Source organism: Oncorhynchus clarkii, chromosome 7 (assembly GCF_045791955.1).
Source record: "Oncorhynchus clarkii lewisi isolate Uvic-CL-2024 chromosome 7, UVic_Ocla_1.0, whole genome shotgun sequence".
Lineage (NCBI taxonomy): Eukaryota > Metazoa > Chordata > Actinopteri > Salmoniformes > Salmonidae > Oncorhynchus > Oncorhynchus clarkii.
Window position 1 is genome coordinate 74,079,152 of NC_092153.1, and position 14,080 is coordinate 74,093,231.

The 14,080-nt window shown below is 43.9% G+C and overlaps 1 protein-coding gene across 1 annotated transcript in view; it reads right to left on the bottom strand.

Moving 5' to 3' along the window:
* LOC139412679 (histone-lysine N-methyltransferase SETD5-like) overlaps positions 1 to 13,957 on the bottom strand; it is a 34,997-nt gene extending 21,040 nt beyond the window's left edge. The window contains exons 1-2 of the mRNA XM_071159338.1: positions 13,527 to 13,957; positions 17 to 261 (exon numbers count right to left, since the gene is read on the bottom strand). Coding sequence (XP_071015439.1) covers positions 17 to 87 — 71 coding nt within the window. The 5' untranslated portion in view covers positions 88 to 261; positions 13,527 to 13,957. The remainder of the gene's footprint in view (positions 1 to 16; positions 262 to 13,526) is intronic.
* Positions 13,958 to 14,080: the final 123 nt, after the last annotated feature.

Below are 14,080 nucleotides of genomic sequence, written 5' to 3' on the forward strand. Positions count from 1 at the left end.
CCCGCGCGGTACTCACTCTGATCCAGCAGCCATATCTGAGTAGGACGTTTCTGGTGTGGTGACTCCCAGCGCGATTACTATGCTCATGACGTCCTGCACAGCGATGAGGAGGGGAAGGAGGGGAGGGAGGGAGGAGGAGGGGGGAGGGGAGGGGAGGGGGGGGGCGGGAGAGGGATCACGGGGTCCGAACTGCAGCGACAGACCACTCTAGGGGTGGGGTGCCGCAAAGCCGCAGCCGACGGCTCACGGACATGGGGAGACCTGAGAGAAAGAGGGAGGTAATTAGTGAGACAATTACCTACACACAGACATAGGGTTGGCACAATTACCGTATAACAGACGGTTATGGATGAAGGCCGTCATGAATATAAACTAAACGTAAACATACAAAAATAAATGTCTTATTCTAATAAATGTGTGGAGTGAACAGGTGACTGAAGATGGGACGCCCAGCATTTATAGGCATTTGTTTCTGCTCTAACATGGACTAGACTCTCCAACTTAACGAAACCGTTGCTCCTTGCTGAAACAAGCGAGGTGTTTAAGCAAACAAGTTTTCAGTTGTCGAGGCTGGGTTTTAGGCTGGGTTTCTGTACAGCACTTTGAGATATCAGCTGATGTACGAAGGGCTATATAAATAAATTAGATTTCGAGGCAACGCCCCCCTCCCTGCAGCAGCAGCACATGCAGTCAGGAGCCGAGTAGTGTCTTTTAGTCCAAATTCCATGACCGTCACAGCCCTAAAACACAGACACCAAAAACAGACACCAGACCCACACACAAAAGTAACAAGTGAACAGTCAGCAAACACAGTTCTGACCCTATGAACCTGAGGGAGTTTGGTAAAGCCCCAGCAGGATCCAGGCAAAACCTCCATGGTCAAAACACCATTATAAATACAAGCTGGCAATGAAGCAAAAAGCTGCGTCCCCCGCTGATGACACACCACTGGACCATTTGGATTCTCAATGAACTATCGTGAGTCATCCCAACTCAGAGGTCATACTAAATCCTTGCGAGTCCTCGACAAAACAAGCCTAAAAAGGACTACAGAGGTAGAAACAGCATTACTCTGCCTCAACTAAACAAAGAACCCTCTCAACAAAACAAAAACAACGCTGGCAAACTGCTGGTCGTGTTCTGTAAGTGTGTGTGAACAATGAACGTGACTTTCAGGACCATGAGTTGGCACCTAGGCCTTCATCTTAGGCAAGTTGGATAAGAATGGTAACAGCAATGACATGGTCAAAACTAACATCTGATACTTCAACAGGTTCATAACAAAGGGGTGTTCCAAACTCAAATCAGATGAGGAACCAGTGTTCATTACAAGAAGCTCTCTTTGACATGTGTTCCCGTACACACTCGCATGCAGCACAGGCACACACACACACACACGGGAAATGTCAAAGAGCCACCTATAATACTTCACATAGAACAAACAGTATGCTGAGTCATGCAGGCTGCTCCACCTAGATTGGCCTTGTTACAACAGCAATGACTGCCAGGAGTGGAGTCGGTCTGCATGGCACACTATTCCCTATATAGTGCACTACTGTTGACCAGGGCTCAATGGGTTACTAACCGTAGGCTGTGGATAAGAGGGTTTGCTAAATGACCAACATGTCAAAGTGACGCTCAGGCCAGTGGTGCTATACACCCCGTGGTGCTATACACCCCGTGGTGCTATACACCCCGTGGTGCTATACACCCCGTGGTGCTATACACCCCATGGTGCTATATATCCCGTGGTGCTATACACCCCGTGGTGCTATATATCCCGTGATGCTATATATCCAGTGTGGAGAAAAACAACAGACAGAACAACAGACAATCACCACCTCCACCACCCCTACAGTGGGAGCTCTAACTGGGCCTCTCGCCTGCAGTACCAAGGAGAACCAGCGGGGGCGGTGTTTGCCCAGACATCACAAGGGTGAGTCATCCAGTCGGCTGTCATATGATCCATACACCACGACAACAACTCTGGAACACTGAGCAACACTCCTCTGACTCTCTCGTGCTCTGTCTCATCCGCCCAGCCACCTCGCAGGCAGGCAGGCAGGCAGCAGACTGAGGCTGCAGAAAGAAGAACCAGCCCTGGGAGCGTGTGAACCCAGCAGCAGAGAGCGGGAGAGGATCTGGCATAGAGCAAGGTCATCTTAAAACTCAGTCATGAAATTACGTGAATGTACTCTAATGTACACACACTGTCGCACACACAAGGAAGTGGTTTTAACACGTAACACTGGCGATAATGCAGCTAATATTGGTTTGCACAATGAAGACGACACTACACGCAGACTTTATGACCCATCCTTGTATAAAGCGCATTGTTCTACTGGGGTGAGTCCAGTAATTGGTAGCCTGGTCAAAGTACTGAGATGCATGGCATTTCTGAACTGGTCCCTTAGCTACGCTAACGCTAGCTTGCATGCATGCATTCCCAGTGGCTAGTTACCAGCATCTAGGCAACAACAATGGATTACCTAATAGCCTAGCTCCCTCCACTAACGTCAAGGTCAGTTAACTCTGGGTAGTTTCTAGCCGTACAGTGACGACTGCGGAAAAATATGCACTCTTTCTCAGAGTGGTTGTTGCCCAGAAAACATCAATCCAAATACAATAGTGGAAAGGTGTGGCCCTAGATGTGTGCGTTGCTCTGCTACAAACAGATTCAAACCTTGTGTTTGGTTTGATAAGAACAATATACAAAGTGTTTACGGTACAGAACATTCCAATTTTACACTTCTGAGTTGAAATCCCCTTTAAATCTGAGGGACTTTGTTACTTTTCTTTTCTATAAAAGGCTTTATCTTGTGCAAATACAGTAGGCTAGGCTGCAGTAAGAAACAGTGTTTTGCCTGGATGGGGATTGTCTATCTAGTATGTACAATCCTAAAATTGTACTTTAGGGAAAAGTTATGTAATATGTAAAGTTATGCAAGGTCATACAAAGAGTTAAGAGTAAGTGACTTTAAGAAGAAAAAGGAAACCCCATAGCATATGGCCAGAGAGCCATAGAGAAAATAAGAGCTTATTAGAAACAACTTGACTGTTAGTAGTGAGAAAGCTGTACAAGAGATACATTTTTGGGACAGAAATAGCTGGTTCCCTGCTAGGCCTCAAAGGGAGTTCACCTTTGGGACTCGTTCCAAAACAACAATGAACTGAGAGGTATATTCCAGAAGGGCCTCTCTTACCTCTCCCCCTTCCTTCCTTCCTCCCTCCCTTGTTTGCTCCCCCCAGCCTTGAATAGCAGGCTCAAATTACCAGCGGGCTCAAAGTCTTTTCACTTCACTGGAACAGAGGCCATTTTGGAGGAGTCCGTGGGGGTGATAAAATGAACAGCACAGAGGAATCCTTTACCTCCCTCCATCCCTCTTCCTCCTGTTTCTCTCTTCCCTGCCTGTCCTTCACTCCCCTCCCTCTTTCACTCTCCAGACACAGTTGAGCTCTGCTAGAAGTGCTTGTACCATCTGGTAATAAATTATTTTGATTCCTTTTAATATTTATATGATTTAGGTGCTCACGTGTCCCTGGTGGGATATAGTGTACGTAAGCCGCCACAAGAAGGTAGAGGAAACAGGATGTTTACAGACAAACACTCACACACAAACAGCTGAACACCTAGAAACAGCCTAGCAGGCAGAGTAAGCACTGCACCGCTTGACCAAAACATAGACACACACACACCCCCCCCCCCCCCCCACTGCCATAACAAAGCGAAGTGATGCAGCCGTGCCGCTCACCCTGCACACAGCCACCCATATTTCAGGAAATAGGTTGACAGGTCCGTGTGTACTCTCATTCAATAGGCCCTAGACATAATGAACACGTTTTTTTTTTTTTTACAATTGGAAATTCCCTCAGCACTGTTTTAGGAGTCAAGGTTGAGGAGAAGAGGAATTGACAGAGTGAAAACTACTTGGGCAATGTGTTCTTCGATTTGTAAATAGTGCCACTCCCTGCCCTTGCGCTGTTGCCATTGAGGAGCATTGGTGCTGGGTTTCAGGTTCTTGCCCAATTGACAGTCTACTTGAACGTCATTATCTGCACATATCACTCCAGTGTAAATTGCTAAATTGAAATTACTTTGCCACTATTGGCCTATTTATTGCCTTACTTCATTTGCACACACTGTATACCGATTTTTCTATTGTTATTGACCGTACTTTTGTTTATCCCATGTGTAACTCTGTTGTTTTTGTCGCACTGCTTTGCTTTATTTTGGCCAGGTCGCAGTTGTAAATGAGAACTTGTTCTCAACTGGTCTACCTGGTTAAATAAAGGTGAGATAAAAAATAAATCTCCGTCACCCAAAAACCACACCACACCGGCTGTGTGTATTCTTCAATGTCGCATTCATATTACTGATTCAAAAAAAAAAAAAAAAGTACAAAACTTTCAACCTTGGTGATGTGGATGAGGCATAAGCATTTTGTTAGCAAATGTATTTTTACACCAGAACCTTTTAATAGAAGCAGAAGACAATAGCCTGGCACAACACAAGCCACTTCACACACACACAGAACGTTTGAGAAATAGACTTGAAATGACAAGGTGGATCATCTGGCGTTTCAATGCTTCGAAACTTCAGTGCTTCAATACTGGGCATAGCCTAGCAATGCATGTTTTACTGGGGGGGGGGGGGTCTTTTTAACTGCAGCTACTTGACATTGGAAAATCTGATTCTTGCAGTCATTGTTTTAGCACTATCCACTTCGTTTTTAAACTACGGCGCACGACATGGTTTAAATGTCCCCACAAATCGGCACAATCTACTTTTTATTTTTTTCAAACTGCCATTGTCTTGAAGCCAACATTGGGATCATGTATACTCTGCTGATAACCATACAACAACAACAAAAATAGTAAAAGAGAGCAACGGCGAACTTAGCAAAATGAGGAATTTGTGGCAAATGCATGGAGGCCGCCATCTTCATGCACCTCTCTGCTATTGACAAGAATTGAAATTGACCTCAACCCTGGAGATTACATTTTGATGCACATGGTACTGGCTGAGTTGCATTGAAAGAACATCTGCGGTGGGTGATGTGATGTTTAAAAAAAATACATCACTAACAGAACATTGATCAAAAGAGGAATAGCTAGATTCTGGGAAACTAGTAGGAAATGAAGGCCTCAATAAGAAATATTTTTCTGTTTTTAGAAAAATAGAAAATAAACAAGGGAGTCTAAGGTTCTTGAAGCAGGTAGATAGTAAAGCTCCTCTCTGGAATCCCACACGATATTTGGCAGAAGTCACTAGTCATTTATGCAACCCTTCCACATGAAAATAACGGGGGAAAGAGAAAGTGAGAGAGAAAGTACAGTATGCATGATAACAGCTCCTCCATCTCTCTCATCCTCTTTGAATATCACAACTGTCTGCTATAAGCACAACCCAATTGTTCCCCACAGCGACAGTCTCCTGGTCTCACAACACAATTACAAAGCAGAAAAACATTTCTGCATCAAATAGGACCCCACCCAGCCTCCTGCTAAAAGCAACCCCCTGAAAGTAAACATGGGATACTGAGACGAGGTATCATGTTAATAATCCAACGAACTGAGTCCCAACACTCATTCTTTTTTGATATCGTGATATAGGCTAGCTGTTGAGACAGCGCCTCAAAGTCAAATGGCTAAACCGCGATTTCAACTCCAATTTTGGTCAGCCATTGTGTCATCAGATCAGAACACCAATATCATGATCTGACGGTTCTCATGCCATGCGGTCAAGCAGCGAGAAGCGCATTGCAGCCTGCCATTAACACAACAATGTCCAGCTGTCTGAATGGACCAGGACCAGAGTGGGGATGAGGGGGACACAATGGAAAAATAAAAAGGGAGCAGGCCGACAGAAGGGCCAATGTGTTACAAAATCAATCATCTGTTTCGGAAGCAAACAAACCAAGCCACTGTCCACTGGGGCAGAAGAGGAGAGAGAAAGAGAGCCTGAGGGAAAGGGAAGAGATGCTGGTTTATGGTTCACAATAGAACTGGGACGATAAACAGAAGATTATCGACACCGACCATAAAGATCACATATCGCGGGGGGGGCTACTTGCAGCTACTTGACATTGGAAAATCTGATTCTTGCAGTCATTGTTTTAGCACTATCCACTTCGTTTAGAGGGAAAGGGAAGAGATGCCTGAGGGAAAGGGAAGAGATGCTGGTTTGGGTTCACAATAGAACTGGGACGATAAACAGAAGATTATCGACACCGACCATAAAGATCACATATCGCAGGCATTTTGCTGATGTCGTTCATTATGGATGATTGATGGATAATAGTTTAAAGGGTCATTCAAATAAAAAACTGGAGCACATTGTTATAACTAACATTCATGCATCAATTCAGGCAATTTAATCATCATATGGATTTTTGTATACACAACATCTCAGTCTGACCTATCACTTTCTATTAGTCAGACTGACACAAGAGCTGCTCATTGAGTCTGCTTCTCGACGTTGAGGTAGCAAACCATTTGTTTAGAGTAATGTTTATAGGGCCATACAAAGCAACAGTCCACATTCATCATGGGATGGCTACTTTCTTACATTTGTTGGAACTTGTTGGCTGGGCACAGTGCTTGACTTGTGGTCACTTCACTAATGTCTGCCTTCTATTTTTGCATCAGCCTGCTCCATGGGTGTCAGGGTGGAATTTTCACATCAAAAAAGGGAGTAATTAAAATAAATGAAAAAGGCAGTGAGTCTGAGTAAGTCTCTTTAGTTAATACACTCCCTGTACTTCATGAAATAGTCCGCAGAAGCCTGAGTAAAAGAACGAAACAAGGGCTTGACCACTCATTGTCAGATAATCCCGTGTTCTAGCATAACATCAAGCAGTCTCTCTCTCTCTCTCTCTCCCATGACGAACACATTTACATGACATTTCCATTTCCTCCTTTAGCTGACGCGCTTATGCAGCGAGACAGACGGTCAGCCTTCACTCCACCTCGCGCTGATGTTCATCAGAAAACGCATAGTATGCTAACGATAGACCAGGCGCAGCGTCACACAGAAAACAGAGCGGCCATTTTGACATGCCTTCGGGTTCCTGGGTTTAGCCTATCAAATCAATTTTTATTTGTCAAATGCGCCGAATACAACAGGTGTAGACCTTGCAGTGAAATTATTACTTACAAGCCCTTAACCAACAATGCAGTTAAGAAAAATGAGTGTCAAGTAAAAAAAATAGATAAGTAAAAAATAAAAAAGCACAAATAATTAAAGAGCAGCAGTAAAATAACAGTAGTGAGGCTATACACAGGGGCTACCAATACAGAGTCGGTTGCCCACCAATTCTACTCTGTTTGGGGTCAGGAAATGCAACAATACAAATGATTTAAAACAGGCACAAAAATTACAATATACACTATTCAATAAAGCAAGCATGGATGAGTGAAAACATTTAGACCATTGCTTGGTGTTGGTGAAGAGGAAGTAAATGGAACAGCTAGTGCTGCCTAACCTCCAACTCAGTCATAACCAGTTTTGGGAAGGGAAGGAGACAAATCTGAAGCAAGGCAATAAAAAGGCACCCCTCCCCCCAACAGGAACCTCAGTTCCAGGTCACAGGAGGCGGCAGCTAGAGCAGGAACAACTTGGCAGCAGTGAGCCATTTCCCCATTTGTTTTCAGCTGCGTATTACAAAAGTGGGCAGCTGCAGTGGGTAGGTAGGTGTTGAAGGGTCTGACTCCTATTTAGTTTATTCATCTTCCTTATTTGCTCTCGGGGGTGCGACAACACCCTTTGTCTAAACATGTGTCAGAAATATGCACAAGGTTTTGCAATGTTTCAGCTGGCCAAGGCAAATTCGTCAGTACTCTGACCTTGAGCTTGTTTTATTGTCCCCGACACACATTTGAGGGGAAAACACTGCATATACAAAAGTATGTGGACATCCCTTTAAATTAGTGGATTCGGCTATTTCAGCCACAACCGTTGCTGACAGGTGTGTCAAATTTATCACACATCCATGCAATCTACATAGCAGAACATTGTCTGTAGAATGGCCTTACTGAACAGCTCCATGACTTTCAATGTGGCACCGTCGTAGGATACCATCTGTCCAACAAGTCAGTTCATCAAATTTCTGCCCTACTAGAGCTGCACTGGTCATCTGTAAGTGCTGTTATTGTGAAGTGAAAACGTCGAGCAACAACGGCTCAGCCAGGAAGTGGGAGGCCACACAAGCTCACAGAAAGGGACAGGCAGGAGATGAAGTGCGTTGCGCGTAAAAATGGCCTGCCCTTGGTTGCAACCCTCAATACAGAGTTCCAAACTGCCGCTGGAAGCAATGTCAGAACAATAACTGTTCGTCGGGAGCTTCATGAAATGGGTTTCCATGGCCGAGCTGCCACACACGAGCCTAAGATCACCATACACAATACCAAGCATGGGCTGGAGTGGTTCAAAGCTCACCGCCATTGGACTCTGTAGCAGTGGAAACGCGTTCTCTGAATCACGCTTCACCACCTGGCAATCGGACGAATCTGGGTTTGGCGAAAGCCAGGAGAACGCTACCTGCCCAAATGCACAGTGCCAACTGTAAAAGTTTGGTCGAGAAGGAATAACGGTCTGGGGCTGTTTTTTATGGTTCGGGCTAGGCCCCTAAGTTCCACGGAAGGGAAATCTAAACGCTACAGAATACAATGACATTCTAGACGATTCTGTGCTTCCAACTTTGTGGCAAAAGTTTGGGAAAGGCCCTTTCCTGTTTCAGCATGACAAAGGGAGGTCCATACAGAAATGTTTTGTCGGGATCGATGTGGAAGAACTTCACTGGCCTGTACAGAGCCCTGACCTCGACCAAGAGAGACAGAACAAAAGAGAACAGAGTGCGAAGGACGGAGCATGAGAGCACAAAAGCAAAGAAAAGAGAACATTAAGTGAGGAACCAGCCAGAAAGAACGAGAGAAAGGAGGAGAATGAAGAGTTTGAGTGCAAGATGATTACGTAGCTCGCTCCCCCGCCTTGTTTTCCCCCACCAGCCACCTCCTCCCCCTCCAACACAGCTCCCCCAGTGCAGTGGTCGGGGCTGAGGAATCGGCGGGTGCCATTGGAGCAGCTTCAGAGCCCCTGGGCCAATCAGAGAGCCAGGCATCTCAGCGACTTGTTTTTAACCCCATTGTGCAAGATGAGCCAGCAACACAACACAGAGCAGCTGCCAGAGAGCAGTGGAGAGGGGGAGGATAGAGAGCAGTGGAGAGGGGGAGGAGAGAGAGCAGTGGAGAGGGGGGAGAAGAGAGAGCAGGGAGGAGTAAGCGAGAAAGAGAGTCACATATGCAGGCCGTTCCCCACACACACACACCCTTGCGCAAATACATATTACAATTCAGGCAACCTTCACTGGCATGGACACGAGCAAAACAACCAACGTGCCAAAGGCAATCAATATCCAACTGATACAGTACAACACACATCCGGTCAGTAAAAAAGGTGCAGAGACAGGAAAGGCAACTGTGGTTGAGACCCATTTACTATTAGGCGAGGAAATGGCTTCACTAAAAGCCATTGCAAATCACTAACAAACAAGGAAGTAGTTAAGTACAAACCACAGAGGTCTCTCACAACCAAGCTTCTGTCTTTCAATTCTCTGAGCGGTGAATTCGATATGTCTATATAACAACACTTTTAAAACAGGGACTGCAGAAATACACCACATTACCATGTCAAGGGGCACACTTGTCCTTCATGTAATGACACAGTGTGCCATCAACATGTATATGGTCAGTGGAGGTCTTCATTTCCCTGGCCTAAAGCAGTCTGCACACGACGAAGCTGGAATCCTGTCTTCCTCTGTTGGAAACAGGCCAGTATTCTGTCTCTAGCTAATAGAAACCTAGCTAATCTACTCGCATGGTAAGGTGTTCAACATTCCAGAAACATCAATAACTCAGCAACTTCCACTGATTGGTTTTATATAGACGGATTAGTTGTTTAGAGACAAAATCGAGGGGTTTGGATTAGATTGTTGAACATATAAACTATATTTAGACTCCAACGTTTATTGGAAATGGTAAAAACATTTGCACAATGAACACTTGTCTGTCAAATACATTGTTACAGTTGTTGGTTAGCTAGCTAGCGAATTTCTGCCATATTAGCATTGACATGAAATCAGTCAAAACACCTCAAAACAAGACATGGTATCAAGAACAAGATTAAAGTAGCTGAAATTAATCACAATTCCCCACATGGCAGTTTATTGTCATTGTTGGTTGTTATCTGACCATCCAGAATTACAACAACACCGATTTCTGCCCCATTGAAGCGTGCACATCGTTTTCATGATGTTGTCAGCTAACCCAACTATTAGTTACAACAACACATTGTTGCCCAACAGTTACTGATCACTTGCAGTGCTTTTAGGGCTGTGTGTATAGCTAGCTATGCACTTTAATAGGAACACAGAATCAGGCCAGACTAACCTTGCCTGGCTTGCCAGACTCCTTGTGGCTGTCAAATGCTACACCACGCCCACAGATATTAGTTTCTTCTCCACAATGGGTCTGGAACTGAGTATCTCCCCAACCCTTGTCCAAATGTGAACACATTCGGGGCCATCTGATTGGTCCAAAAACCGATGAAAGAACACACTTGGGTAAAGTGGCAGTTTGAAAATTCGTCATTGGCTTTGATACTCTGATTGGTTAGAAACAATCCAATCGCTGATGACTTTGTTTTGTACTGCGCCCCTCATCACCACAAACAACGTCAATGATGGCAGTCTCAGACTGAAGTATGTAGTGATCAACGGAAGGATTTAGTGTGAGTCATCAGGCTAAGACTAACCTTGCCCTTCTGCACATTCCTTTAGATCTCCAACCGTTGGAGAGGCCCACTTTTGGGGGGAATTCCACAGCCTCCAGACACACACAAAGGGAAATCCAAGCAGGTTATTCAACAGTACTGTCGAAGACAAAATTGCCAAGGCTAAACACATTAACAGTATAGGCTACTGTGTATAGCTGAAGCCATTTTCTCTTCCTGAATCACTCATTCAACCCTTTTACGTTAACTCGTGTATGTTGATTGTGTTATGTTTTTACATTTATGTTGGCTAACTTTATGTAATGCGGAAAATGTGAGCCTGTTTAATAGAAGTCGACAAATAGAAAATGGGAGGCTATATGAGGCGGGTCAATGAAAGGGCCAGGTACACATTTCACAGTATTTGCAGATTGGGTTAACAAAGCGAGCCATTGTGTGTCCGTGTCCCAATTCTCCACGAGTTTCTTAGGAACTGGTGTGTTTGTCTCGGTGAGCACACAGTTTGTTTTAGATAAAAAGAAGGGTCCGGCGAGGGAGAGTGTGGGGCTCATGTTTTCAATGGTTATGAGGCCAGAACGGCAGCGGCAAGGTTATTCAGAGAATGCGAGCCCGGGACCAATCAAAACGAGTCCAGGCTGTGCCAACCCGCAGGCAGTCTTCCAGACCAACAAAAACATTCAAATCCAGCCTATTCTGTTTGAAATAGGATAGGTCGTGGTAGCCGAACGGTTTTATCATTCCATTTTATTTCTGGAAATATGCAAGAATATTTTGCTGTTATATGGAACAGGAACACTTGATGTGTAGTTAGGCATATCATGCTGTGTTGTAACAATGGGGAGGTTTCTAAGCAGAGCTAGCTCATCAACAGCAGAATATATTACCTTGCATTTACCCACACAACTACCCAATCACCTTTTACCCACACAACTACACTGCTCTCGGTCTGGGAGCTCAACACGAATACGATTAAGCGGCTACCCCACAAGCAGTGGCCCTTTTATATTATAACAACGCATTAGTGAAACATTCCAACAGCTGCCAGCCAATACACAAAATGACATAAGATCAGTCAGCATACTATGCAGAACAACTACGTCAACAAGATAGCTTTATCCGGTTAGATCTAAAAATAAACTGGGCGGGCTTGTCCAAATCAAGTCTCTTGAAAGATTGTAAAGACTAATTAGTCTACATTGGTGGCAACTAAGTGAAGCAATTGTCCCTCGAATTCCTCATATCGGTCATTACCAATGTATTCATTGTCCAACATAGACGGACGGTTAAACAGGCCAAAACAACAGTGTAAAATCAAATTTAGCAAAGCTGAAAGCTCGATATCCGAGTCTACAGCCATTCCATTCTCTCGCTACAATTTTCGGTCCAAAGGAAACGCGAGCTCCACTCAAAAATACCACCCATTTCTCTTATCCGCCACAGACGTTGGTGGTTGGTAAATTAGAAAAATAAGTCACTACTCTAGATATGGCTTTCTATTAGCTTTAATCCATAAAGTAAAAATGTTAAGTGGCCCAATCTTATGTAGCGCGCATATATATATATATATTTTAACACAAAACAAATAAACACTTCACACGCCATGAACTCAAACGCATCTAGTGTTGCCCTAACAATAGTACAGTTACAGTATTGGCTAACTGTGAATACATAACCCGAAAGGGGGATAGCCTAAATCAATGAATGCAAAGCTGTAAAAATATGCACCATGTCATAACTCGGACAGAACGAAATACTGTGAATCAAGTGTGGACACAAACAACTGGAAAATGTCCCAAAAGCCTTACTAGTCTGGTCAACTAGGTAGTTATCTACCTTAGGGACATTTACCTCTATTTTTTCTCCAAAGCTACTAATAAATATATAGACAGCTGCCAAGAAAAGCAACGTATCAAGCCGATGATTCCAATCCACACGCAGCCATCTACGCTATTAGTTAGTCAAGCCGCTTGTAAGCAACCTATTTTGCCAATCTTAGTTGGCTAACTAATAAGCACCAGACCACGGGCAATAAGAAGAATGTCCTCTTGAAGAGTGTTTTATTCTAATGTAGTATAAAACCAATCACTACGTGGCCAGTCACTTCAAGAGAAAATGTAATATAACTAATAATAATACTTACGTTAGTTAAAATAACTAGATATAATAGTAAAGCTAAAACAAGGCAATAATCAATTTAGTGAGAACAAGAAAGGTGATGTTATTCAGCTGTTCAGCCATCGTGGGAACCAACTAACGTTATTATTACAAGTTGAAACCGTAGGTACATTGGAAATGGTGTTAATGAATACAATGCGTTCAATGCTGAGTTAGTAAAGTCAAACTCACGAAAAATCATAAATGTATAACTAAGAATACAATGTTTCAAGTGATCATAACAGGAATGAACATAGTTTATAATCAGGTAAACGTTGGCTAGCCTAGTTAGCTAACTATCAAATAATTGCAATGGATGTGGTTACATGGCCAAAACCAAGGACAACCATTGCATACATCAACTGCTTTGCGACATGAGACAATAACAGGAATATTAGCAAAAGAAGGATTAACAAAGTGAACAGTTGCATTTGATAAGTTAACAGGTTTAGTTAGCACAGAATTTGTGATGACGTTATGATAGTGAAAGACAGCAAGCAATCCAATGTGTTTCAACTAAAACGTTGAAAATACACAAGTAAATCAACCTATAATACACATTTAACATGACTAAACCACTCACCTAGTGAGACATTCCAACCCAGTACGAACTAAGTATCCTCCTGTGTTGTCTGCAGATCTTCGAGTATTCCAACATCAAATCGAACCAGGCCTCCAACTCGGCCTCGGAGTCTCCTGTTATCTTTGCCCCCCTTGGTAGCTCCCTCTTCTGGGGTAGGAAACAAACTTCTAAATCTCCCCCACGTAAAGGTTGAACGTTTAATTCCCTGTCCTGCTTGGGCACCGTATTTCCATCGAGTGTATATGTTGAATCCAGGGAGGTTTAATCCATTTATTATGGTGCTGTATATTATTTACAATCGATATTTATAAAGGGGTATATGCAGCTCTATGTGGTAGTAGTACAGGGCTATGATTCTGTCTCCGGTCCTAACATTCGCAGTGGCGCCCATCCCCCTCTTCGCCGGCATAGATCGCGGGTCCCAGCGAAACTGTCTGACACACAACGGTGCCACGGGGTTTCACGGGCAATGAAGCAGGGGCTCAATTACTAGGGCGGGTTTTGGACTGATGTCCTACCTCCAATATATTATTGGTCAATGAAGTGCCTGTCAA